This window comes from Papio anubis, chromosome X (genome assembly GCF_008728515.1).
Source record: "Papio anubis isolate 15944 chromosome X, Panubis1.0, whole genome shotgun sequence".
Lineage (NCBI taxonomy): Eukaryota > Metazoa > Chordata > Mammalia > Primates > Cercopithecidae > Papio > Papio anubis.
In genome coordinates this window covers 45,883,415-45,910,070 of record NC_044996.1, presented here as the reverse complement: position 1 = coordinate 45,910,070, position 26,656 = coordinate 45,883,415, and the positions used below count along the sequence as shown (strand labels likewise).

Below are 26,656 nucleotides of genomic sequence, written 5' to 3'. Positions count from 1 at the left end.
AGGCTCAAATCCAGTCTACCACTTGGTCTATGTAACCTTAGGCGAGTCAGTTTCTTTAGCTGTAAAATGTAGATAATGATAATAACTACCTCATTGGGTTGTTATGAAGATTAAGTAGGATCACATATATTAGGACCTTAGCCTAAGTTAGTGCTTGTTTGTCATCTGTCTGTCTGCTGTCCGAGTGTATTCTCACAGATAAAATAGGGAAGAGCTCCAAAAACAGTGAGAGAAGGTATTCATAGATAAAGCATTTGCGATAGATAATTCTCAGATGCACACACCTACCATCATTAAGAGCGATTGACGAGAGTATTTGCCACATGTATGTGTAATAGGTAGGGCTGGCCCTGTATGAATGCAGAAAAGAATAAAATTTGAAGAATTGTAAGAATGCTTCCCTTACCCTCCTCCCACATATGCACATCCCAGCATATCTCCCATATACTTTACACATTCAGACCCTGGAATTCTAATATAGAGCATTATTCTTTTAGGATCCCTCCATCAACAGGCGTCTCTGAAATGCAAACTCTTGGGCATTATATGTAGCCTGTTTAACGGGTTCTGACTAAAGCATTAGTAACTTGTCAGATTTATTTCCTTCTGCTAGAAGAGATTCAAGATAACAAGAACAACAGAGCACTGGTGGTTGGAAAAGCTCTGAAAAGAGGTGGGGGCAGGGGCAGGAACAGTTCCAAGTGGGACATATGTCTACAGCTGACTTTCAAACAGAGGGTATCCATGTAAGAGTCCAGCTGTGCCCAGATACCAGGCTCTAAACCAAGGTGTTCACTCCCACCCCTACCATACCCCATGCATTTTCCCATTTCAGAGGTGATGGGGCTATTAGCAGCTCAGGTTATTAGACTCAACTCACTCTGCTTTCAGGGTCAGCAGTAACATAGCTCATCAACTTCCCCACCCCTAATCTTTGGCAGCCAGGCAATGCTTTGTCTTGGGACCTGCCACTCGGTCGTGCTGCAGAGACATGGGCCAGAGACGACAAGGGAGCTCAGTCACAATCCTTGGCACCAGGGTTCATCTGTTGATTCTCTTTCTGGGTTTAGATTACATGCACAGCGCCCACCGCCCTGTCACTGGGGGCCACCTGGGGAAAAAGGAGAGTAGTTATGTGGGCAGCGTGGGCACCAGCCCCAGGAAATCGAGCCGCTGCACGCCCCCACCTGCCGACTCTGAGCTTGTCAGCTTCTGCTACCTCCATATGCGGGAACAAAGAAAGGAGCAGGAAAGTCGGACAGATGTCAACGAGAACCTAATCTTCTTTGAGGAGACCAGGCCCCGAACCAAGTCTGACCCCACATCCAAAAGTTCCGGCCAAGGTTATGAGGTAGTCCCTGATGACTTTGATGCAGCTAGCCTAGACCATGAGCCTTGTGCCAGCAGGGCCCGGTCCTACACCTTGGACAATTCCCTTGGGGCTGACGCCCTGAATTTCTACTGTGACTCTTGCAAAGCCAAGCTCCAGGAGCAGCTGGGCCCTCGCAAAGGTGGGAAACCTGGCTCGTCTCGTGACAATATAGTAGATTTGATGTCCCTCCCACCACCTGGGAGTGAGGAGGAGGAGGAGGAGGAAGATGAGACAACTTCCCTGTTGCCAGCCATTGCTGCCCCACCCCCTGGTTTCCGAGACAACAGCTCTGACGAGGATGACCCCAAGCGCCGGGCTGTCCAGAGCCAGGAACAAGGACGCCACCTGCGTGGGCTTCTGTACGATGAGATTCCAGTGACATTGATTGACAGTGTGCAGACCCGGACAGTTCGAGATCATGCCCAGGAGCTAGATGATGCCCTGGTGTCCACTCTGCAGGCCCTGGAAGCCCTGGCTGCATCCGAGGATGGACCACACCCACCACCCCCACAGACTGCAGGTAATGACCGATTCCTTCTCCCTCCTTCCTCCCACTTCTCCTGTCCAGGAAGGGCCAGTGAGTAACATTGTGTCTTCCCAAATAGATGTCAGAGTCACTGAGGTATGTCAGGGCAGTGGATGGACCAAAGGTTGTTTAGATAGTGTCAGAGGAGCAATGATGCTGCAGCAGGGAGCAGCTGCTCAGCTCTAGCTAGAGTTCTGGCTCTCGTCATTGCATCTCTTTGGAAATACCTTACAGATAGATCCCAGGGATTGAGGTCATGACAGCTATGGATGCAGGCCAGGATGGAGGATCAGAGAAAAACTGTGAGAGATGTAGAAGACAGGCGAAGAACAGAACATCCAGCATGCACATGATTGAAAGAAAAGCAAAATGACCAACTCACTACCTAGTGACCTGGGACCAGGGGAGCCAAAGGCCATCACTGCTCATGGCTGAGGTCTTTATCCTGCCTAAGAACATGGGCTCCGAATCAGATGCACCCAAATCCTGGTTTCTTCAGTCATTGTCAGTGTAACCTTTGGCAAGGCACTTACTCTCTCTGACCCTCATTCTGTAACCTTAAATGGGTTTTATAAAAGTAGTTCTATCACATGGGGTTGTTATAAGGATTGAATGAGATCATTCATGCAAAGCATGTAAGCACTGCCTAGCACACAGTAAGGCCTCAGTAAGTGGTAGCTATTGTTACTAAGTATTAGTTCATAGGAGAACTGTACAACATGCATGCTGTTCCCTGTTATAGACACACGTATGTCCATCTTGTAGACAAACACACGTCACACATGTACCCATAGTCACACATATGTCCCTCCATACACATACACCTTAAAAAAAGAGAAGAGAGCCGGGCGTGGTGGCTCACGTCTGTAATCCCAGCACTTTTGGAGGCCGAGGTGGGCAGATCACTTGAGGTCGGGAGTTCAAGATCAGCCTGGCCAACATGGTGAAACCCTGTCTCTACTAAAAATACAAAAATTAACTGGGTAGGCTGGTGCACACCTGTAGTCTCAGCTACTCAGGAGGCTGAGGCAGGAGAATCGCTTGAACCTGAGAGGCGGAGGTTGTAGTGAGCTGAGATTGCACCATTGCACTCCAGCCTGGGCAACAGAGTAAGACTCTTTAAAAAAAAGAGAGAGAGAGAGAGAGAGAGAGAAGAGGTAAATGACACAGCAACAGAAAAGGAATAGGGAGGAATAGGGACCACAAGAAAGCATGTGAGGCAGGGAAAAGTGTAGAAAGGGAGGGTGAAGGTATTGGGGTCAGAGAAAGCCTGCCTTTTCCGTATGTGAGGATACGCTTGACATTGGGCAGCCCCCATGTATTTGGCCCCCAGGGCTGGCATTTCTCTTTGCTTAGAGTCTGGAGAGAGTGCTAGCTGCTCCCAGGCTCAAGTCCCATGTGGCTGCTGGAGAGAGGACAAGCTCAGCTAAATGGCCTCAGCTGCAATGACTGTAGGCAGGCCTGGCCAGATGAGGAGGGATAGAGAGAGACCTCTCTTTGCCAGCCCCTCTTTAGGACAATTAACAAAAATTTCCTAGCTGTTGAATCTAAAAATAGTTGTGATTAGCATGCTGTTTTGCATGTGATTTGCATGGTAATTTGCCATCAAACTGCCCAGATCCTCGCTCCACCTCTTTTGTTTCTGTTTTGGATTCCAGCCTTTCATCCCCTTCTTATAGCTTGCCCCTCTTTGTCCCCTCCCCTCCACTCTTCCCACCCTCAGCCCTACATTCTCACCAGGCCTGACTGTTTTTCTCCAGCTGGAAATACTGCCGGCTAACCTTGGCTTCTATGCACCTCCTATACAGTCAGCCCTCTGTATCTGAGGGTTCTGCATCCACTGATTCAACCAACCGCAGATCAAAAATATTTGACAAAAAGAAATATGTCTATACTGAACATGTACAGATTTTTCTTGTCATTATTCCCTAAACAGCACAGTATAACAACTACTTACATAGCATTTACATTGTGTTAGGTATTATAAGTAATCTAGAGAGGCTTTAAAATACATGGAAAGATGTACACAGGTTACATGCAAATACTATGCCATTTCATATCAGGGACTTGAGTATCTGCAAGTTTTGGAATCTTCAGGAGTCCTAGAGCCAATCGCCCATGAATACCGAGGGACAACCATGTAGAGCTGGAAAAGAACTTGATTTCAGTAAGCATAACAAGCCCTATCCCTGTTCCTCCAGGTCTGATTGTGCTGGCCACAATCACTCCTGAATCATCGCTGGACTCGGGTCATGAAACCAACTCTTCAGAGCTCACAGACATGTCAGAGATGATGTCGGCCATGAAGCAGCACCAGAACACCACCTACTTCCTGGCCCAGCACCTCAACAAGGACAGCCTCCTTGCCCGCAAGGACCTGCCCTTCCGGATCCAGAGCTGTGCAGCCCAGGCCGTTCTTACGGCCCCTTACTCTCTCGGGCGCCCGGATCCCAACCCATCTCTCCAACCCATTGCCACAGGCCAGAGTACTGGCCCCACTGGCGCTCGGAGGAAGCTGCCCCAGTCAGAGGGCCAGGTACAGGGAGAACGAACATACTCCTTGGCAGTGCACCCAGCACTGTCCCCACAGCTTAGTGAACAGAAGAATCTGAGCCTGCTGTCCCCAGTTCCTGAGGACAAAGGGCCTGGCCACACTAGGGCAGGCCTAGAAATGTCACTGAGGGCAGCCACATCATCCCTCAGTGAAGAGCAGGTCTCTGAGCTGAGGGACAACCTGCCCAAGGAGGTCAGGTTGAGCCCCAAGCTTATCCTGGACCCAAAGGGCAGTGTGACCCCGGCCATCATCTCGGCTGCCCTACAGCAAGTGGTTCACAGTAAGAGTCTAGTCACTCCTGGTGGGGCTTTGGGGAACCCCCCCAGCAGGGGTGAGAGAAGGCTGGAGGCCAGCATGGGGAGGCCAGAGGTTAGCATGATGAGTAGCAGTGCAAATAAGAATCTGAAGTTCAAAATTAGCCCCAGTGCTCCAGAGACCTCATGGAATTCTCAGCATCAGCTGGGCGCAGAGGTCTCTTCCAGCCCCAGAGCACCCACAGGCAGCTGGGCTGAGAGCCTGCACCTCTCCCAACAGGAGGACAGGCTGCCTGTTCAAAATTTCCCTCCCAAAAGCTATCTTCTGCGAACAAGCCGAGAGTCAGTGGGCAAGCAAGCTACAGGGGACATGGCAGGCAAAGGCGGGCCAGAGGGTGGTAAGCCCACCCTGCAGAAGCAGGGCACCATCTCCAGCCAAGGAGAGAAGGCGCAGCTGGAGAGCACACCCAAAAGAAGCAAGCTCGAAGAGACCAGCCTGGTTCCCCGAGCTACCTACTCCATGGCTCTGCAGAGCCCCAGCTGCCAGTCAAGAAGCCACAGCCCCAGCTGCCAGCCCCATGGCCACAGCCCCAGCAGCCAGTCTCGAGGCCAGAGCCCCAGTTGCCAACCTCGAGGCCAGAGCCCACTGAGGTCTCAGGCTGCCAGCCGGCAGGTGAGCACCATGCCCTCTAGGAAGCTTGAAACAACTCTCAATGGAGCCCACTCGACCTCTGAAGGCCCTGCAAAACCCAAGTCATCCCGAGGTCCTTTCCGGCTACGCAATTTATTCTCTGCCACCTTCCCAACCCGCCAGAAGAAGGAGACAGATGAGCGGCAGGCCCAACTGCAGAAGGTAAAGCAGTATGAGCTGGAGTTCCTTGAGGAACTTCTAAAGCCACCAAGCCAGGGGGAGCTGCCAGGCACCGAGTACCTGCAACCTCCAGCACCTGGCCGCTGCAGCTGCCAGCTCCGCAGCAGCCCCGTGCAGCAGGGGCCGGGAATGTCCCGCGAGCAGAGGCGCAGCTGCGACTGCAAGCGCATCTGCCGGGGGGGTCGGCCGCAAGCCACCCAGACACCAGTGCCCAGCCTCCGGGGGAGGGAAAGGGACAGGGTCCTCCCTAGCCAGAGGCAGCCAGAGGCTGGCCCAGGCGTGAGCCTCAGCAGCCCCATCAATGTCCGGCGCATTCGTTCTACCAGCCTGGAATCCCGAGAGTGCCGATCGGACCCTGAGAGTGGTGTTTCGTGCCTGACCACGTGTGCCTCAGGGGGCGAGTGTCTGGGAGCTCCCAACTACAGGAAACTGATGCGCCGCTACAGTATCAGTGAACTGGACCAGGGTGACAGGGCCTCGCTGACCTCGGATGTCTACCCACATCCGCCCCTGGGCATGCTGCCCAGGGAGGCCAAGGAGTTAGAGGCAAGCCTGCCCATAGCCTTGGGTCCCAAAAGCAGGTCTCTGGAGTCACCGACGCTGGGAGACCTCTCCTACGTCCAGGTTGCCCCAGAGACCAAAGGCCCCAGACAGATGGCCGTGTTCTCACTGCCCGCGGAGGTGTACCGGAAGCCTGCCGAGCTAGACGAGGACAGTGAGAGCAGCAAGTGCTGCTCCATCCGCTACTGCTTCTACTACCGCAAGTGTGACATGGCAGATGATGCCAGTGATGGCAAGGATGAGCTCTCTTACTCTATCCCCATGAAGATTCTGCCTGGCATGAAGCTGGACGAGCAGGTGGTGCCTGTGGTGAGCAGGACCCTGCAGGTGCTGGATGCTGCTACCTGCAGCAGCAGCAGCCCTGAGGCCTCCCGCACTCAGGAGATTGACCTCCGTGTGTCCACCTTCGAGGGGAGCCTGGCCAAGATCAATGCCCTGCGGGCTCATGCCTATGGCCTCCCTGATGGCTTCCTGGCTGCCCGGCTGGACACCAACGAGCTGCTGACAGTCCTGCGGCAGTGTGTGGCCAGCCCCGAGGCCCGTGCCCCCAAGCCCTATGTCTCTCAGATCTCCGAGTATAAGCTCGAGCTAGCTCTCAAGTTCAAGGAGCTCCGGGCCTCCTGCCGCCGTGTGGCCAATGTGGACAAGAGCCCAACTCACATGCTGGCAGCCATCACGGGCAGCTTCCAGGTGCTGAGCAGCCTCATTGAGACCTTCGTGCGGCTGGTGTTCATTGTGCGCTCCGAGGCCCAGCGCCAAGAGCTGCTGGCCAAGGTAGAAGAGGTGGTGAGGAACTACACCTTCCTGCTGCGTGCAGCTGAGGAGTCCACAGCCCGTAACCTTAACCAGCAGCAGCAGCAGCAGCAGCAGCAACAACAACAACAACAGCAACAACAGCAGCAGCAGCAGCAGCAGCAGCAGCAGCAGCAGCAGCAGCAGGTGGCAGCAGCTGCAGGGGCAGCCACAGAGCACCCACCAGGCTCCCCAACTTCGGCGACTGTTATGAGCACATTCACCCACTCCTTAAAAACCCTTATTAAGTAGGGCATCTGCCCACACCTGTCCCCCTTCCCCAACCATGGCCCCAGGTTTGAGCTTTGTGGTCCTTGCATCTTGTGGTGAGTGTGTGTGTATCTGCTGGGCCAGTCAGGGTCCAAGAGCCCATCAGTCTCCAGGGAGTGGAAACTCTCTCGATTAAGGCTCTCTCTTAAGGGCTGCAGACTTAGCTGCCGCCCTGGGTGTCCTCACCCCTTCCCTGGCCTCTGGGCCTCACTGTGAGGAAAAAGGCCCCTCGTCACTCTGCTCACAGCAGGGCTGTATTTTATCTCTTCTCTCGGGCTGAGAAGTGACATCAGGCTCACTTCCTGCTCAATCCGTGTTGGGCGCTGGGGGAGCCAGGGCCTGAAGCAAGCGGACCCTCAGGCCTTGAGCTCCTCGTGGCATTGGCTCCCCTGCTGGGAGCAATGGCAGTAGCAGCAGGCCACATTGCCGTGCCGAGGGGAGAGGGCGCTCAGTCCAGATGTGCCCAACCACCTTGGGCTCACACTCACCTGGCAGGTGCCACCCTGAGGGCCTGTGCCTCGGTGAGATGTCTGCAGAAAACAGCCACACTTGGCTGTTTGCAGCCGCCCAACAGGCTGCCAGCCTGGGGAGCCCTCACCTCCAGGTCCAGTAGCTCCACACCAGCCATCCCCAAAGTGCCCTGCCTCTCACTGATGGGCAGGGCAGCTCAGTCCACTAGGGAGCAAGCATCTGGAATCACCCCACTCGTTTTGGGTAAGGTACCTGGTGAAAACGTCTGCCTGGGGAGACCCAGTGCAGGCCTAGGAGCCCGCCCAGCCCAGCACAGGGGCTGTTGCTGCAGGCGTGAGGCTCCGCTGTCAACATCTCTCTAGGAGGTTGGCTTAGCTGTGGTGGGGGGGGGGGGGGGGGGGGAGGGGGGAAAGGGGTAGGGGTGGGGGGTGTTGATGACTATATCTTAAACTTTTGGAAGCTAGCGTGATATGTTAATCCTGAGTATATGCTTTTGGCTGTGTATTGACCCTGTGGATTTGTCTCTCTAAGAAAAGAAGCTGAGCGCCTTACCTGGTGCAGTCGTGCACCTCTTTCTCCCTCTCTGGAGCCATCTGGAAGGGAATTCACACTGTTTAACATCCACCTTGACACACACCTCCTATTGCCACCACCGCTGCCACCGCCGCCGCCGCTGCCACCACCACCGCCACCACCGCTGCCAACCCTCCCCCCGCCCCCCACCCCCATCCCCGCAACCTTCCTGGGAGTGAAGACACGGAGTCCCTACCAACTGTCCCACTGTAGGGAACAAAGAAAGCCAATGTTTCTTCTGTAGATTGCTTCTTGTTCACCTCTCCATATCTCCCCATTTCCCACACCCTTGTGCCCTGTGTCTGCCTCTGTTTCATCACTGTGTCAGAGGTCCATGTGAAATCTTTCATTCTGATGTGAGTTTTATAAAGATGTACACTGTGCTTAACCCCTGCCCATCCTTGGTAGCTTCTAGTACAATAAAGTCTCCCTGAGTGGTGAGTTCTCCCAGCAAGGAGGAGGGGAGTTTCTTCTGCAGAATCCAGCCCCTCCCTTCCTTGCTTCTCCTCCCCCAGGACCAAGTTGTTGAATGGGCCAGAGATGCAGCCAGCGGGGAATCCTTTTCCCCTCAGCCACTGCAAGCTGGAGTGCTGACATGGTCTTCTTTTTCTCCCAACTTCGCCACTCAGCCCCTGTCTGTGTCATTCCACTGCCATCCTTCACCTCTCCCTCAGCCTCATGGAGAGGAAACATTTTCTAATGTCTGTATATAGTATATATACTACATAAAATATATAAATTATATATATATACTAATTTATGTCTTGTTTTTCAAACAAGAATGATTAAATCTATTCATCTTACTATCCCAATAAGTCTTTGCGGTGCCTCTTTGTGGGTGTCCTTGTGTCCTTGAATTGTTGGTTGGTGGTGGCCCTTTGTGTGCTCCTCCTGGACCCCTGCTCTTATGTACTGGGCACTGGTGGGTGATGACAGCTAAGGACCCTGTTCCTCCCACCTCCGCAACACGCAGGGGATCCCCTTTGTTCCTCTTTGAAGCCTCCTGTTTCTCATGGGAGTTGGAAATTGTCTACCACTTTCTTTTGACCATGGGGCTTCTGGCTCACCTGGCCACCATGGCTGTGACCTCAGAGCTGAAGGGTTGTAGGTGGTGTGGTGGGGGGGGCATGTGGAAAAACACAGTGTGCTCTGTGCCTAGTGTATCAGATGGCCTGGAAATTAGGATTTTAGGCCACTCCTCAGACTGGGGTTGGGAAATGGCGCCTCTCCCTCTGAACCGTGCCTTCTTGCTCTCAGAGTGCAGCCTGACTGCCTCGCAGTTTAGGCTATGGAATCCCTTGCAACAGCCGCTGGCCATGTAGTGGGGTGGGAAGGAGGGATTGTTTCCATAGTATGGAAGCATTAGGACCCTAATCAGAGCTAACCCTTCGGGCTCTTTAGAGTTACCCAAGGGTGAGAAATTATTTTGTTTCTCCTGTTTCCTAATTTTCTTCCGGTACTTACAGGTCTTCACTAGCCTATGAGGCATCTTTGTCCAAATTAGAAAAAGGTTCTTCCTGCTGCCCATGCCCCCATCATGACACCCTCTGAGTGATGGGCACATGGCTTGGTAATTTCAGCCCTGTCCAGCCCCACTTGCTTCATTGGCTAGGTATACAAGCTACACAATCGTGTATAGTGATCCTACTTAGTCACTTCCAAAGATTGATAATAGACTTTTTTTTTTTTTTTGAGAGAGAGAGTCTCGCTCTGTTACCCAGGCTAGAGTCCAATGGTGTCATCTCAGCTCACTGTAACTTCCACCTCCTGGGTTCAAGTGATTCTCCTGCTTCAGCCTCCCAAGTAGCTGGGATTACAGGTGCCTGCCACTGCACCCAGCTAATTTTTTTTTTCAAAGACGGGGTTTCACCATGTTGGTCAGGCTGGTCTCGAACTCCTGACCTCAGGTGATCCACCCGCCTCGTTCTCCCAAACTGTTGGGATTACAGGCATGAGCTACCACACTTGGCCTACAGACTGCTTTTTTCCATGTCTGCAAAGGTTATGGCTAAAGAGGTTTGGAAGCAAAGCATTGAAGAGGAGCCAGGGGCAGCACAGTCAGGCTGGGCTTCTCTGCATGTTCCCCAACACCAAGCCAAAGCTCCTCTTTAAACATGGGAGGGAACCACTGGCAGCAGCCCTTGGACTAGAGGCAGAGCTCTTCCGGGTGCTGCCTGCCAGGCATACTGTCCCACAACACTAAGGTTGGGATTCAGTGCGAGTCAATGCCGTGATAAAGTGAAGCCCACTGCCACTCAAAATGACCCAACTGGACAATCCAAAAACTTGGGAGCCCTAAGGCCCTGCGCTAACTACACTGGTAGCTCCTTAAGGTCAGAAAACATTCTTACTTAGTTTTACACCCTGGGTACCCACCCACACAGTACCTGGCACATAGTAGGTATTCACATATTTGTAGAATGAATGAGTGTTGAATGAGATGACTGTCATGAGAGAGCCATCCCAGACTTGTGTGCGAGTGACAAGGGCTCTGTCTCCTCTGGGAGTGGTTGATTTGGGGCAGTGTAGTTGGACATGGCTAGACAGTCTGGCATCCTCCTATCAAAAGATGAGGAGTTGGGGCCATCATCCCATGCCCCACCAACTCAGCTGAGTTTCACCAACTACTTTCCAAAAGCTCCTGAAACTCTCCTGAGGTGACTGACAGTCACCTCAGACCCAGGGTCATTCTCTGCAGTATCTGGGAGTGCAGGGAAAGACCATATTCCCACCAGCGTCTTCCTTGCCATCTTTGGCCTCAACCTGAACCTGAAGCTGATGCTGTCCAGTCACCCCATCCAAGTGTCCCAGAGCCTGACTCCTGCCTTTCTGACTTCAGCCACTTAAAGGAAAATGGGTTCATACTATTGGCATGGGCCCAAAATGCCAGTGGGTGCTGGCACAATCACATTTTTTTTCAAGCTGTTGTGAAGGCACTGTGGATAATAGGTAATTTCATCAGCAATGAATTGAAAGAACCTGCCTCAGCCAGAATTTTTGCTGCCAAAGAGGCAGGGGAGGCTCAACTGCCAGCATTGGGAGGGGGCACACATTTATGTCTCAGGATCAAATTCCTGCAAACAGCCAGTAGGATGAGGGTAATAACCACATCCAGTTCCAGGGTAATAGCCACATCCCATTCCTCATCCTGCAGCCTGGAAGCCAGACTATGGGTGTACATCTGGAGCGAGGAGGAAGTCCTCCACCTAGTCGGAGGAAATGACCTCTGAGGATTCAGTCCTGGTCCCTGGAGAAATGTCCTGGACACCAGGCGGGTTCCTTGGGTTCAATGTCCTTACTGGCTGGAAGCCCCTGTAAAGTGGAAATGATGAAGACTGCCTTCTTGCAGGTACAGAACTGCTTGTTTCACATGAGTGTTTCTAGTGACTCCCACAAAGGCCCACGCATCCACGCACCAAGTCATTGGTTGATGCCACACCCCAGCATAACAGGAACATGTTCTGGTGTCCATGTGATGTTTTCAGCTGCAGGTTTACCTGCACTTAGGAATGAGGTAGGTTACCTACCACTTAGGAATGAGCTCAGGTTTAGCTTTTCCTGCTCTCCTGTCTGTGATGTCTTTCCCTCTGGGTATTGATTCCTCATTCTCATTTTCAAGGTTTTGGCTAAAAGGAATATGCATCTGTACTTTTTTGGGAGTCTTCCACAACACAGAAAAATTGAACTTTGCCCTTAAATAGGTGAAAACAACTGTGTATGAACACTTGCCATATGCCAGATACCCTGCTAAGTACTTTACACACATGATCTCATTTAATCTTCACAATAATCCTTTGAGAGAGGTACTATTATCATTTCCATTTATCAGAAGAGGAATTGAAGCCTAGACAAGTCACTAGCCCAAGGTCACACAGCTGGTAAGTGGTAAGCCTATCAGTTTTCAAACCCAGCCCATCATGCTTTCAACTACTACCCTACAGTACTTAGCCTGACCCCACCTTTCTGTGGATCCAGGATCATTCTCTGCAGCATCTGGAAGTGCAGGGAGGAACCCACCTTTGTGGGGTTATTGTTGAACAGGTTCTCACTCTGTCACCCAGGCTGCAGTGCAGTGGCATAATCACAGCTCACTGCAGCCTAGACCTCCTGAGCTCGGGTGATCCTCCCACCTCAGCCTCCCAAGTAGCTGGGACTACAGGTGCCCACCACCACATCCAGCTGATTTTTATTTTTATTTATTTATTTATTTTGTAGAGACAGGGTTTTGCCATGTTGCCCAGGCTGGTCTCAAACTCCTGGGCTCAAGTGATCTGCCCGCCTCAGCCTCCCAAAATGCTGGGATTATAGGCATGAGCCACCACGCCCGGATTCAACCTTACCTGCCAATCACTTCTCCCAGAAACAGAGACATGGATGCAGCCACACTCATCAGAAGATGACCTGTAATTGCTGCTCAGGGTCCAGGCAGCCTGTGTGTAACAGGTGGCCTGTAACTTTGGAGTATGAGTGCAAGTCCACCTGTCCCCTAACCTATCTTCGCTGCTCTGCCCTTGCGTCACATGCCTCTTTGAGGGAGCCAGGGATGAAAGAGTATATGTGCATGGAAATTTGTGGGTTGAGCGTTATGTCCAAAAAGCAGCCTTCAAAAAATGCATGTGGCTCCCAGGTGGTCCCCTCATCCTCTACCATCTGCCCATTGTTATGGGACTCCCTGTGCTCCTCTACCTGGGGTCTGAGCCCCCCAGAGTATGTGGCAATTTTCTGGCAGATACAAAAAGCCACGGTCACAATGTGGCCCATAATCCTGACACATTTGAATTTTTCTCCAAGATTTTGGAGGAAAATATCATTCTGACGACACATTATTATTATTTATTTATTTTGAGACAGAGTTTCACTCTTGTTGCCCAGGCTGGAGTGCAATGGTGGAATCTTGGCTCACTGCAACCTCCGCTTCCCAGATTCAAGCAATTCTCCTGCCTCAGTCTCCTGAGTAGCTGGGATTACAGGCATGCATCACCACGCCCAGCTAAGTTTGTATTTTCAGTAGAGACAGGCTTTCTCCATGTTGGTCAGGCTGGTCTCGGACTCCCGACCTCAGGTGATCTGCCCACCTTGGCCTCCCAAAGTGCTGGGATTACCAGCGTGAGCCACCACACCCAGCCCACATTAAATATTTTTATCTAAAAGTATCATGTGAGGAATGCAAACACGAATGCCTTTTAAAGATACATATCATTTCAAAGACACTTGAGTCTTGTGTCTGATACTTTCGGTGACATTCCCATAGCCATCTACCTAGCGTCCAAGTTCACTCTCTTCAACTAATAGACATGCTTGGATGGAAGTATTGACACACTTGGGGCCCATCAGATGAGCCAGCTGGTTGCATAAGCCTCAAGGGGAGGATAGCTGGGACCCATCTATTTCCATGGATCTGGGCACAGGGTGGGGGTCAAGTGCTTGTTCAGGGATATGAGACCTGGAATGGCCAGGTAGGGTGGCTCACGCCTGTTTTCCCAACACTTTGGGAGGTAAGACAGGAGGATCGCTTGAGCTGAGGAGTTGGAGACCTGAGCAACATAGCAAGACCCCATCTCTTTAAAGAAAATTAGCCAGACATGGTAGTACATGCCTGTTGTCCTAGCTACTCAAGAGACTCAGGTGGGAGGATCCTTCGCGCCCAGGAAGTCACACTGCCACTGCGCACCAGCCTAGGTGATAGAGCAAGATCCTGTATCTAAAAGAAAAAAGGAGAAAGACCTGGAGTGACAGGGTGTCAGAAAGGGACACCAAGAGGAGATGGGGCAGCATTATCAAAGGCTCCCTCCCCTTCCCTGCCCCCCAACTGTTGCCTATTACACACTTTAGCAGCAGGTCAGCCCCAAGCCCAGACTGAGGGGAACCAGCCGGAGATTTCTGCATCTGCAATGAGCAAGCAAAGTAGGGAAGCTGTGTGGGCTAGGCTGAGCAGCTCACCCTAGAATCAGGGCTCAGTTCTATTTTTCAGCCCAGCCACTGACTTGCCATATGATGGGCTATACGTCATTTTACATCTTTGGGCCTCTCCTCTAAAGTGAAGATGACTGAGTCTTCAGCCTCCCTCTATGGCTGTGAGGATTAATGAGGTGATGCTGAAAACGCAGCTGTAAAAATCCTGAGTCTTAGCTGTACAAGCTTAACAAGTGCAAATCGAACTGCCCCATTTGCAGCTGGTCCACAGAAACTAATTAAGCTTGCACCAAGGGCCTGGAACTAGAAACTTGGCCAACAGAGCTTTGGGGGACTGTTTTCTCAAAATATCTATTGCTCTCAGGCAAAGCCGTTTTCAGTCAGTTTCCCTCAAAAAAGACATGCAAGACCTCTTTTCCTCTGGGCCTTTTTTTTCGAAATTGCGAAGCCAGCTCACTTCCTCAATGGAGAATCCCTGTCCTCAGTGGACACAGTCTGGTGAACACAAAGCTCATCTTGGCCTTTGGCCAATACCCCTCACATGTTTCTCTGACATCCTCCTGCTCTTCCTCCATCCTCATCCTCCTTGCTAAAAGCAGCTGTAATTAGAGGAAGCTTGAATTTGTAATTTTTCCTCAACATTTAGGCTTAATAGGAAAGGGTTTTTGTTTTGTTTTTTGTTTTGTTTTGTTTTGTTTTTGTTTTTGTTTTTGTTTTAAAGAGAATAAACATGCCAGGCACAGTAGCTCACACCTGTAATCCCAGCACTTTGGGAGGCCAAGGCTAATGGATCATCTGAGGTCAGGAGTTCGAGAGCAGCCTGGACAACATGGCAAAACCCCGTCTCTACTAAAAAGACAAAAATTAGCTGGGCGTGGTGGTGCATGCCTGCAATCCCAGCTACTCAGGAGGCTGAGGCAGGAGAATCACTTGAACCTGGGCAGCAGAGGTTGCAGTGAGCCGAGATGGCGCCACTGCACTCCAGCCTGGGTGACAAAGTGAGATTCTGTCTCAAAAACAAAAACAAACAAAACAACAACAAAAACCCACCTTTTTCTCTTCCTCTCCCCAAGCAAAAACTGGTATCATAGACATGTTACATGTTGTACATCAGATCTCTAGACTTCATCCTACATACTACAGCCTACATATTTACTACTTTGTATCTTTTGAACTGCATCTCCCTATTTTCTCTGCCAGGGCAATATAATGAACTTCAGCCATCTGATTAACTGAATAAAGCACTTTGTGCTGGGCATAAAGGCTTCCTACAATGTCAGATATACTCATATCCAATGCAGAATGCAATGAATCTGATTTTTTTTGAGGCAGAGTCTGGCTCTGTCGCCCAGGCTGGAGTGCAAGGGCACTATCTCAGCTCACTGCAACCTCCGCCTCCCAGGTGCAAGTGATTCTCCTGCCTCGGTCTTCCAAGTAGCTGGGACTACAGGTGTGCACCACCACACCCAGCTAATTTTTGTATTAAAAGAAAAAATTTTTTGAGACGGAGTTTCACTCTTTTCACCCAGGCTGGAGTGCAGTTCCTTCTCTCAGTGGCACGATCTCTGCTCACTGCAACCTCTGCCTCCTGGGTTCAAGCAACTCTCCTGTCTTAGCCTCCCAAGTAGCTGGGATTACAGGAGTCTACCACCATGCACAGCTAACTTTTGTAGTTTTAGTAGAGATGGGATTTCACCATGTTGGCCAGGCTGGTCTCAAACCCCTAACTTCAGGTGATCTGCCCGTCTCAGCCTTCCAAAGTGATGGGATTACAAGCATGAGCCACCACGCCCGGCCATGATTTTTTTTAATTGATATGCATGCTGTGTTACCTAGGTAATGTGGCCGTCAGAAATCCCTTCTCTCAATTATGTGATTATAACAGTGGGGAGTGCCCAAGCCACTGAGGTAACATCTGTTCTCTCTGCCTTCTCTAGAGCCCTAATCACTCAATCCCTCAGCCTGCTCCCTTATAAACCAAGGATCCCAACTGCCCCTCCCTGATTCACTCATATAAATTTGAGAATAAATCTGCAGTATGGGCAAGCCATTTGCAGTTTCTTGGAAGTAAATGCAATTCCTGCGTCCTAGTTTGACTTATAGCCAAAAAAGCCTACATGGCCTTGGTCACCAAGGACAGAATTGGTAGTAAAGCAAGGCAGCAAAGACAAGCATCCCTGCCCCTTTCCTAACCTGGCACAGCAGGAATGTACAATGCCTCCAGGGACCTGAAAAGACTCAAGGAACCAAGAAGAAACTGGACAGATTTTCCCTGCTGAACAATGAAAGAGACTTTTATTTGATTTGCAGTTCCTGCTGCCCTGAGCCCATATTAGCTTGGCTCTGTAACAAAGTTGCAAGTGAAGAAAGCCCTACACCATGAGCCAGAAGACTTTGATTTGACTTGTAGCTCTTCCAAAAACTAGCTGTGTGACCTTGGGCATTCACTTCCCCTCTCTGGCTATCAATTTCTTACATATAAAATGAATGGGTTGAACTAAAGGGTCTATTAGCTTTTAAAAAGCACCTTTTCTCATCATACTTTCACTTAAGCATTTTTAAACAAAGGCAAGTACTTCCAGCATCACTCAATGTTCCCCAAGTCAGTAATTAAACTGGGAGAACTCCCCAGTTCTTAAAACTTAAGCACCAGAACAAACTACAAAGCTCACTTGGCCCTGCTGTTTTTATCTAATCACCTTCTGTCAGGAAGGACTGAAACCTCCCATATTTTAAATCCCTACATGATTCTAGCTCCCTGTCATGCTGACCTTGTACAATAACATCTATATTCACAAGAAACCAACTCGCGGGGACCCTAGAAGAGTGAGACACATCTAAAGGTTTCAGCCAAATCCTATCTAAGGTAAAACAAGCCAGCTTCACTTTATGAGATAAATCTTCCAGAACAGGACTCATTTTAAGATCGACTTATATTAATAAAACCATGATTTACATGTATAAGTCCTCTGCTCTTTCAGAAGACTCCTATGTTGAAGTCTTTGGAGAGGCCATTAATAGTCACCTCCTGGCAGGGCATAGTTGCTCATGCCTGTAATCCCAGCACTTTGGGAGGCTAAAGCGGGCTGATCACTTGAGGTCAGGAGTTCAAGATCAGCCTGGCCAACCCCGTCACCCCTGGTGAAACCCCATCTCTACTAAAACAAAAATACAAAAATTAGCCAGGTGTGGTGGCACGCGCCTGTAGTCTCAGCTACTCAGGAGGTTGATGCATGAGAATCGCTTGAACCTGGGAGGCAGAGGTTGCAGTGAGCCGAGATTGTGCCACTGCACTCCAGCCTGGGCGACAGAGCCAGACTCTGTCTCAAATAAATACATAAATAAATAAAGTCACCTCCTGAGATATCTGTCAGTGTCAATCCAGATTTTCAATTCAAATCCTTAAGTGTTTAAAATGCATTCTCTCTGAGGCTGATCTATGCTAGAGACTATAAGAGTTATATAGCCTCTGCCCTCAGACAGCCTGCATTCTTGCTGAAGACTCAGAGAATGTAAGGTTGGGAGTCTGTCAGGAGATCAAGACCATTCTGGCTAACATGGTGAAACCCCGTCTCTACTAAAAATACAAAAAATTAGCCGCGTGTGGTGACACGTGCCTGTGGTCTCACCTACTCGGGAGGCTGAAGCAGGAGAATCACTTGAACCCAGGAGGCGGGGGTTGCAATGAGCCGAGATCCCGCCATTGCACTCCAGCCTGGGTGACAGAGCATGACTCTGTCTCAAAAAAAAAAAAAAAAAAAAAAGGTTGGGAGTCTGTGCCCCAATAGAAGGACCAACTCCTGAGAGGTGGTGAGGCCAGGATGGGCTGCAGCATGGGCAGTCTCTACATCTGTGATAGACTTTGTGGTGGCCTTTGAAAGCTCTCTGGTGTGCTTACAAAAGTGAAACACCCACCTGCCACCAGTTGGCATTGAATTGGGGGTTGGCTGACAAGGCCAAGGAGGGAATATGAGCAATGAGAGTAGGTCACACTAGCTTCAAGAGGGAAAAACTGGAGCCGACATAGGAGAAAGAAAAGAGAAAATACCCTGAAAGAAATGCTAATACCCAGGAGTGGGCCAGGTTGCTTGAAGATGAAAAGGAAGCCCAGCTAGTCAAATCTTCCACTGGGCTGCAAGAAGCCCACTGTGCTGGGGATCAAAGTGGCAGGCTCAGAAAAGGATGATCTGGTCCTTCAGGGAGGAGAGGAGGGGGCTTCTTTCTCTCTGTCTGCTGTTAAAGTTAGTGCTCGACAAGTCTGTTTGTAAAGCTTCTTAGAGGTAAGGGTCATATTTTATTCATTTCTGTAATCTGGAAGCTGAGCGCTATACAGTACTTTGTCCACAGTTGCTGCCCAAGAAATGCCTGCAAAAGGCCGGGCACGGTGGCTCACACCTGTAATCCCAGCACTTTGAGAGGCTGAGGCGGGCAGATCACAAGGTCAGGAGATCAAGACCATCCTGGCTAACATGGTGAAACCCCGTCTCTACTAAAAATACAAAAAAAAATTAGCCGGGCATGGTGGCAGGAGCCTATAGTCCCAGCTACTCGGGAGGCTGAGGCAGGAGAACGCTGTGAGCCTGGGAGGCAGAGCTTGCAGTGAGCTGAGATCGTGCCACTGCACTCCAGCCTGGGCGATAGAGCGAGACTCCGTCTCAAAAAAAAAAAAAGAAAGAAAGAAAGAAAGAAATGCCTGCAGAATGTCGGGTGCGGTGGCTCACAACTGTAATCCTAACACTTTGGGAGGCTGAGGTGGGCAGATCACTTGAGGCCAGGAGTTTGAGACCAGCCTTGGGCAACATGGTGAGACTCCGTCTCTACAAAAAAATACAAAAAATTTTACCTGGGTGTGGTGGTGCACGCGTGTAGTCCAGCCACTTTGGACGCTGAGGTGGGAGGATTGCTTGAGCACAGGTTGCAGTGAGCTGAGATGGCGCCCCTGCACTCTAGCCTGGGCACCAGAGTGAGACCTTGTCAAATAAATAAATAAATAAATAAATAAATAAATAAAAATTATCATGTCCCAGCAAAAAAATACACAGCAACAAAAAGAAATGCCTGCAGAAGAAATGACTGATTGGAACAAGTGGATGAATTTAGACTCTCCTATAATGCCTGGGATCTCAAAGGGAGGTATAGCCAGCTAGACCAAAACATCCCACGGGGTGGGGAGAGGGTGGGAGCCCTTCCACTGAGAAGGGTGTTTACATAATTTTCCCAGAGGCCCTGAGCTTTGGAGTTGGTTGGAAATATGAAATATGGGGAAGAGGGCAGCCCTCAGCATTTTCTAGAATTATCAATGCTCTTCCCTTCCCTTTCCTTCTAGGTCAGAGTTCAGAGCTCCCCTCATCTGGACTGCATTCAGTATTCTCAAACTGGCATTCAAAGCCCTCCACAGTCTGGTTTTATATCAGTCAGGGTCAACCAGAGAAAGACAACCAGGCTGGGTGCAGTGGCTCACACCTGTAATCCCAGCACTTTGGGAGGCCGAGGTGGGTGGATCACCTGAGGTCAGGAGTTCGAGACCAGCCTGACCAACAAGGTGAAGCCCCGTCTCTACTAAAAATACAAAATTAGCCAGGCGTGGTGGCACATGCCTGTAATCCCAGCTACTTGGGAGGCTGAAGCAGGAGAATTGCTTGAACCTGGGAGGCAGAGGTTGCAGTGAGGTGAGACCATGCCATTGCATTCCAGCCTGGGCAACAAGAGCGAGCGAAAATCCATCTCAAAAAAAAAAAAAAAAAAAAAAAAAAAGAGAGAGAGAGAGAAGGAGAACCAGTACAAGACATATATTAAGAAATTTATTGTAAGGATTTGGCTTACATCATGGTGGGGGCTGGCTAGGCTAGTCTGAAATCCGTGTGGCAGGCCATCAGAAGGGGCAGGCTGGAATTCGGGGCAGTAGCTGAAGCTGCAGTCCACACATGGAATTTCTTTTTCCTTACAGAAACCTCAGCTCCACTCTTAAGGCTTTTTAATTGATTGGATCAGGCTCACCCAGACTAACTAGGAAAATCTCTGTACTTAAAGTCGACCCATTATGAATGCTAATCACATTTATAAAATACCTTTACAGCAACACCTAAATCTGTGTTTGATTCAATAACTGGGACCACAGTCTACTCAAGTTGACACATAAAATTCACCATCAGCTGGTGCAACAGCACATGACTGTAGTCCCAGTTACTTGGGAGGTTGAAGCAGGAGGATCACTTGAGCCCAGGAGTTTGAGACCAGCCTGGGCAACATAGCAAGCCCCTGTCTTTAAAAAAAAAAAAAATCTGACCATCACAGGCTTCTAGCTGCCTTTCTTGCCTGAGCTCTGAACACACCCTTCCTCGCCTCACCCCACACATATATTCACCTGCCCATGGCCTTTGTTAAAGCTCTTCTCCCTGCTCTGTATCCTCAGGTTAATATCTTTGGTCTTACCTCACCCATTTTCTGCAAGACCCTTCCCAGATTCTTTCAATATGATCATGTTTCTCATGCCCCCATTATTAACCTTATTTCTGTAAGTATCTGTCTTGTCTGCTCCACTCAAGGGAAAGGATAGTGTACTGTTAATTCTCTGTAGGCACACCCTCCAGAGGCCCTGGTATATAGGTACTCAGCACATTTCTTTTGAATGACAGTATATCAGATTTACAGAACTCGCCATGATTTACATATAATTCTGCCAGTTTTTAAAAATCTCTTATGAACTTAATGCCTACCTGACACATACATTGTCCCTATTCTGATGGTCTAATTTGTCCATGTTCATCCATCCCTAAAAGTTTGAGTAGATTTTTTTCTTTCTTTTTTGTTTTTTTTTTTGTTTTTTTTTTTGTTTGTTTGTTTGTTTTGCTTTTTGAGACGGAGTCTCACTCTGCGGCCCAGCCTGAAGTGCAGTGGCGTGATCTCGGCTCACTGCAAGCTCCACCTCCCAGGTTCATGCCACTCTCATAACTCAGTCTCCCGAGTAGCTAGGACTACAGGCGCCCACCACCACGCCTGGCTAATTTTTTTTTTTTTTTTTTTTTTTTTTTGTATTTTTAGTAGAGACGGGGTTTCACCATGTTAGCCAGGATGGTGTCGATCTCCTGACCTTGTCAGAAGATCGCCTGGCCTCCCAAAGTGCTGGGATTACAGGCGTGAGCCACCGCGCCTGGCCTTCTTTTTCTTTTTTTGAGATGGAGTTTAGCTCTTGTTGCCCAGGCTGGAGTGCAGTGGCGCAGTCTCAGCTCACTACAACCTCCACCTCCCAGGTTCAAGCAATTCTACTGCCTCAGCCTCCCAAGTAGCTGGGATTACAGGCATGCACCACCACACCCGGCTAATTTTGTATTTATTTATTTATTTTTTTTTTTGGTAGAGACAGGGTTTCACCATGTTGGCAAGGCTGGTCTCGAACTCCTAACCTCTGGTGATCCACCTGCCTCAGCCTCCCAAAGTGCTGGGATTACAGGCATGAGCCACCACGCCTGGCTGAGGACATTTTTTTTTCTAAAGTATTTTAATTCAAATCTCCTCAAAGAGATTTAAATTAAATCTCTTGTGCGAGGTGGCTCACGTCTGTAATCCCAGCACTTTGGGAGGCTGAGGCGGGTGGATCACTTGAGGTCAGGAGTTCAAGACCAGCCTGATCAACATGGTGAAACCGTCTCTACTAAAACTACAAAAGCCGGGCGCGGTGGCTCAAGCCTGTAATCCCAGCACTTTGGGAGGCCGAGACGGGCGGATCACGAGGTCAGGAGATCGAGACCATCCTGGCTAACATGGTGAAACCCCGTCTCTACTAAAAATACAAAAAACTAGCCGGGCGAGGTGGCAGGCGCCTGTAGTCCCAGCTACTCGGGAGGCTGAGGCAGGAGAATGGCGTCAACCCGGGAGGCGGAGCTTGCAGTGAGCTGAGATCCGGCCACTGCACTCCAGCCTGGGCGACAGAGCGAGACTCCGTCTCAAAAAAAAAAAAAAAAACTACAAAAAATTAGCTGGGCATGGTGATGGGTGCCTGTAATTTCAGCTACTCAGGAGACTGAGGCAGGAGAATCACTTGAACCTGGGAGGCGGACGGAGGTTGCAGTGAGCTGAGATCGCACCACTACACTCCAGCCTGGGCGACAAGAGCCAAACTCCATCTCAAAAATAAAAATAAGTAAATAAATAATCTCTCAAAGAGTAATTCCTTGCCCACATACCCTGATTGTGCTTATCTTTCTAGAGAGAAATAAGGAGCAAAGATAACATTCTTTCCACATACGTTTACATTCCACAGATAGCCAATCAGATCACAGCACTTAGTTTTTGCCCTAATGGAATGTTTAGTTCCCCACCTGCCCCATCACTCAGACGAAGTCTTGTTCTGTCACCCAGGCTGGAGTACAGTGGTGCAATCTCAGCTCACTGGAACATCTGCCTCCCAGATTTCAGCAATTGTCCTGCCTCAGCCTCCCGAATAGCTAGGATTACAGGTGCCTGCCACCATGCCCGGCTAATTTGTGTGCTTTTTGTAGAGACAGGGTTTCACCGTGTTGGCCAGGCTGTTCTCGAACTTCTGACCTTGTGATCCGCCCACCTTGGCCTCCCAAAGTGCTGGCATTACAGGAGTGAGCCACTGCATCTGGCCTGTGTTTAGTTTTAAACTAATGAGTCCAAGCTTCTATGATAATTTACAGGCATACCTTGAAAATATTGTGGGCTCAGTTTCAGACCACCACAGTAAATCAAACATTGCAATAAAGCAAATCACATGAATTTTTTTTATTTCCCAGTGCATATAGAAATTACGTTTACACTACACTGTAGTCTGTTAAGTGTGCAATAGCATTATGTCTAAAATAACAAGTACGTGCCTATATTAGGCTGTTTTTTTTGTGTTACTATAAAGAAATACCCGAGTCTGGGTAATTTATAAAGAAAAAGAGGTTTAATTGGCTCACAGCTCTGTAGGCTTTATAGGAAATGTGGTGCTGGCATCTGCTCCTGGTGAGGACCTCAGGAAGCTTCCAATCATGGCAGAAGGTGACAGGGAGCCAGCATGTCACATGGCAAGAGCAGAAGCAAGGGAACAAAGGGGAAAAGTGCCACACTCTAAAACAACCAGATCTCCCATGAACTCAGAATACAGAACTCAATCACTATTGAAGTACAGCACTAAGCCATTCACGAGGGATCCACCTCCATGACCCAAACATCTCTCACCAGAACCGTTTCCAACTGGGGATTACATTTTAACTTGTCATTTTGAGGAAACATATATCCAAACCATATCACTACCTGAATTAAAAAATACTTTATGGTAGGCTGGGCACGGTGGCTCATGCCTGTAATCCTGGCATTTTGGGAAGCTGAGGTGGGCAGATCACTTGAGGCCAGGAATTTGAGACCAGCCTGGTCAACATGGCAAAACCCTGTCTGTACTAAAAATACAAAAATTAGCCAATAGTGGTGGTGCACGCCTGTAATCCCAGCTACTCAAGTGGCTGAGGCATGACAATCGCTTGAACCCAGGAGGCGGAAGTTGCAGTGAGCCAAGATCATACCACTGCACTCCAGCCTGGGTGACAGAGTGAGACTCTGTCTCAAAACAAAAACAAAAACAAAAACAAAAACAAACAAAAAAACTTCATTGCTAAAAAATGCTAATGATCATCTAAGCCTTTAGCAAGTAGTAATCTTTTTTGCTGGTGGAGGATCTTGCCTCAACATTGAGGGCTGCTGACTGATTAGGGTGGCTGTTGCTAAAGGGTGAATTGGCTATAAAAATTTTCTTAAAAAGACAACAATGAAATTTGCCACACTGATTGACTTCCTTTCACAGAAGATTTATCTGTAGCATAAAATGCTGTTTGATAACATTTTAGCCACAGCAGAACTTCTTTCAAAGTTGGATGCAATCCTCTCAAACCCTGCCACTGTTTATGTAATGTTCTAAAGCTTTTGTTGTCATTTCAACAATGCCCACAGCATCTTCACCAGAAATAGATTCCATTTCAAGAAACCACTTTGTTTGCTCATCCGTAAGCAAAGGAAAAAAAAAGAGAGAGAGATGACTGCTCATCCATTCAAATTTTATCATGGGATTGCAGCAATTTAGTCACATCTTCAGTTTCCACTTCTAATTCTAGTTCTCTTGCTATTTCCACCACATCTGCAGTTACTTCCTCCACTAAAGTCTTGAACTCCTTAAAGCCATCTGGGAGAGCTGGAATCAACTTCCTCCAAACTCCTGTTAATATTTTGGCCTCCTCCCATGAATCATGAATGTTAATGGTATCTAAAATGGTGAATCTGGTGTCCCTCTATGAACTGAAACTTTCTATGGGGTTAATCCAGCAGCAGCATGTACCCTGGAAAAAGGAGGAGGTGACAACAAGAAAAAAACTGATAACATGGAAGGCTTATGAATATTTTGATCCAGTTGCCATGTGGGGAAGCCCAAGCTAGTCATGTAGAGAGACAGACAAAGAGGTCCCAGCCTCCCAGTCAACACTACTAAGACCCTAGATTTGTGAATGAAGCTATTCTGGATAGTCCAGCCCCAGTCACCATCTGATTATAACCAACACCAGCTACATAATTTGTGGAGCCCAGTGCAAAACAGAAATGCAAGATCCATTGTTCAAAAGTTATTTAGAATTTTAAGATGGCAACAGCAGAGCATTAAACTAACTGCAAGGTCCCTCTGAGTGTGGGGCTCTCTGCAACTACATAGGTTGCATGCCTGTGAAGCTGACCCTGACTGCAACCTTATAAGATATCCCAACTGACACCATATGAAGCATAAAAACATTCCAGCTGAGCCCTGCCCAAATTCCTGACTGCAGAATTGTGAATAAATACAATAGTTGTTGTTTTCAATCACAAAAAATAAAATGAAATAAAATGGTGAATCCTTTCCAGAAGATTTGCAATTTACTTAGCTCAGATTCATCAGAGGAATCACTATCTATGGCAGCCTTACAAAACATATTTCTTAAAAAATAAGATTTGAAAGTCAAAATGACTCCTTGATCCATAAGCTTCAGAATGGTTGTTGTGTTGGCAAGCATGAAAATAGTTTTAATCTCCTTGTACATCTCCATCAGAGCTCTTGGCTGACCAGGTGCATTGACAATGAACAGTAATATTTTGAAAGGAATCTCTCTTTTTTTAGCTGTAGGTCTCAACAACGGGCTTAAAATATTCAGTAAACCATGCTATAAACAGATGCACTATCATCCAGGTTTTGTTGTTCCATTTATAGAGCACAGGCAGAGTAGAATGTAGCCTAATTATTTAGGGCCTTAGAATTTTCAGAATGATACATGAGCATTGACCGATGCAGTCAATGGCTGCATTAGCTTCTAACAAGAGAGTCAATCTGTCCTTTGGAGCTTTGAAGCCAGGTATTGACCTCTCTAGTTGTGAAAGTCTTAGATGGCATTTTCTTTGAATAGAAGGCTTTTACCGTCTACACTGAAAATCTGTTGTTTAGTATAGCCATCTTTATCAATAATCTTAGCTAGATGTTCTGGGTAACTTGCTGCAGCTCCTACATCAGCACTTGCTGCTTCACCTTGCACGTTTATGTTACAGAGATGGCTTCTTTCCTTAAACCTCATAAACCAACCTCTGCTAACTTCATACTTTTCTTCTGCAGCTTCTTCATGTCTCCCAGCCTTCGCAGAAATGAAGTGAGTTAGGGCCTTGCTCTGGGTTAGGCTTTGCCTTAAGAGAATTTTGTGGCTGGGTTGATCTATTCGGACCACTCAAACTTTCTTCATATTGTCAGTAGAGCTGTTTTGCTTTCTTATCATTCATGTGTTCACTGGAGTAGCACTATTCATTTCCTTCAAGAACTTTTCCTTTGCATTCACAACTTGGTTAACTAGCACAAGAGACCTAGCTTTCAGCCTGTCTCAGCTTTTGACATGTCTTCCTCACTCAGCTTAATCATTTTTAGCTTTTGATTTAAAGTGAGAGACGTGCAACACTTCCTTTTACTTGAACACTTAGAGGGCACAGCAGGGTTATTAATTAGCCTACTTTCAATAGTGTTGTCCCTCGGAGAATAAGAAGGCATGAGGAGAGAAAGGGAAATGGAGGAATGGCTGGTCAGCGGAACAGTCAGAACATAGAACACACACAACATTTATCAATTAAGTTCCCTGTCTTACATAGGCATGGTTCATGGCATCCCAAAACGATCACAATAGTAGCATCAAAGACCACTGATCATAGATCACCATAACAGATATAAAATAATAATAATAATAAAGCTTGAAATATTGCAAAAATTACCAAAATGTGACAAAGAATCACAAAATGAGCACATGCTCTTGGAAAAATGGCATCAATAGACTTGCTCAATAGAGGGTTGCCATAAACCTTCAAGTTGTAAAAAATGCAGTATCTGCAAAGCACAATAAAGTAAAGTGCAATAAAGTGAGGAATACTTGTGTCTGGAGAGAGGATCTATAGTGGTCATAAAATTCTCAAAGGGGTCCATAATCTCTAAAAGGTTGAGATTCAC

The 26,656-nt window shown here is 48.5% G+C and overlaps 1 protein-coding gene across 2 annotated transcripts in view; it reads left to right on the top strand.

Annotated features, from left to right (window-relative positions):
- FRMPD3 (FERM and PDZ domain containing 3) overlaps positions 1-9,056 on the top strand; it is a 79,292-nt gene extending 70,236 nt beyond the window's left edge. For both annotated transcript variants that reach the window (XM_021932503.2, XM_031660758.1), the window contains 2 exons: positions 1,071-1,892; positions 4,100-9,056. In XM_021932503.2, the coding sequence (XP_021788195.2) occupies positions 1,071-1,892; positions 4,100-7,182 (3,905 nt within the window). In that variant the 3' untranslated portion in view covers positions 7,183-9,056. The remainder of the gene's footprint in view (positions 1-1,070; positions 1,893-4,099) is intronic.
- Positions 9,057-26,656: the final 17,600 nt, after the last annotated feature.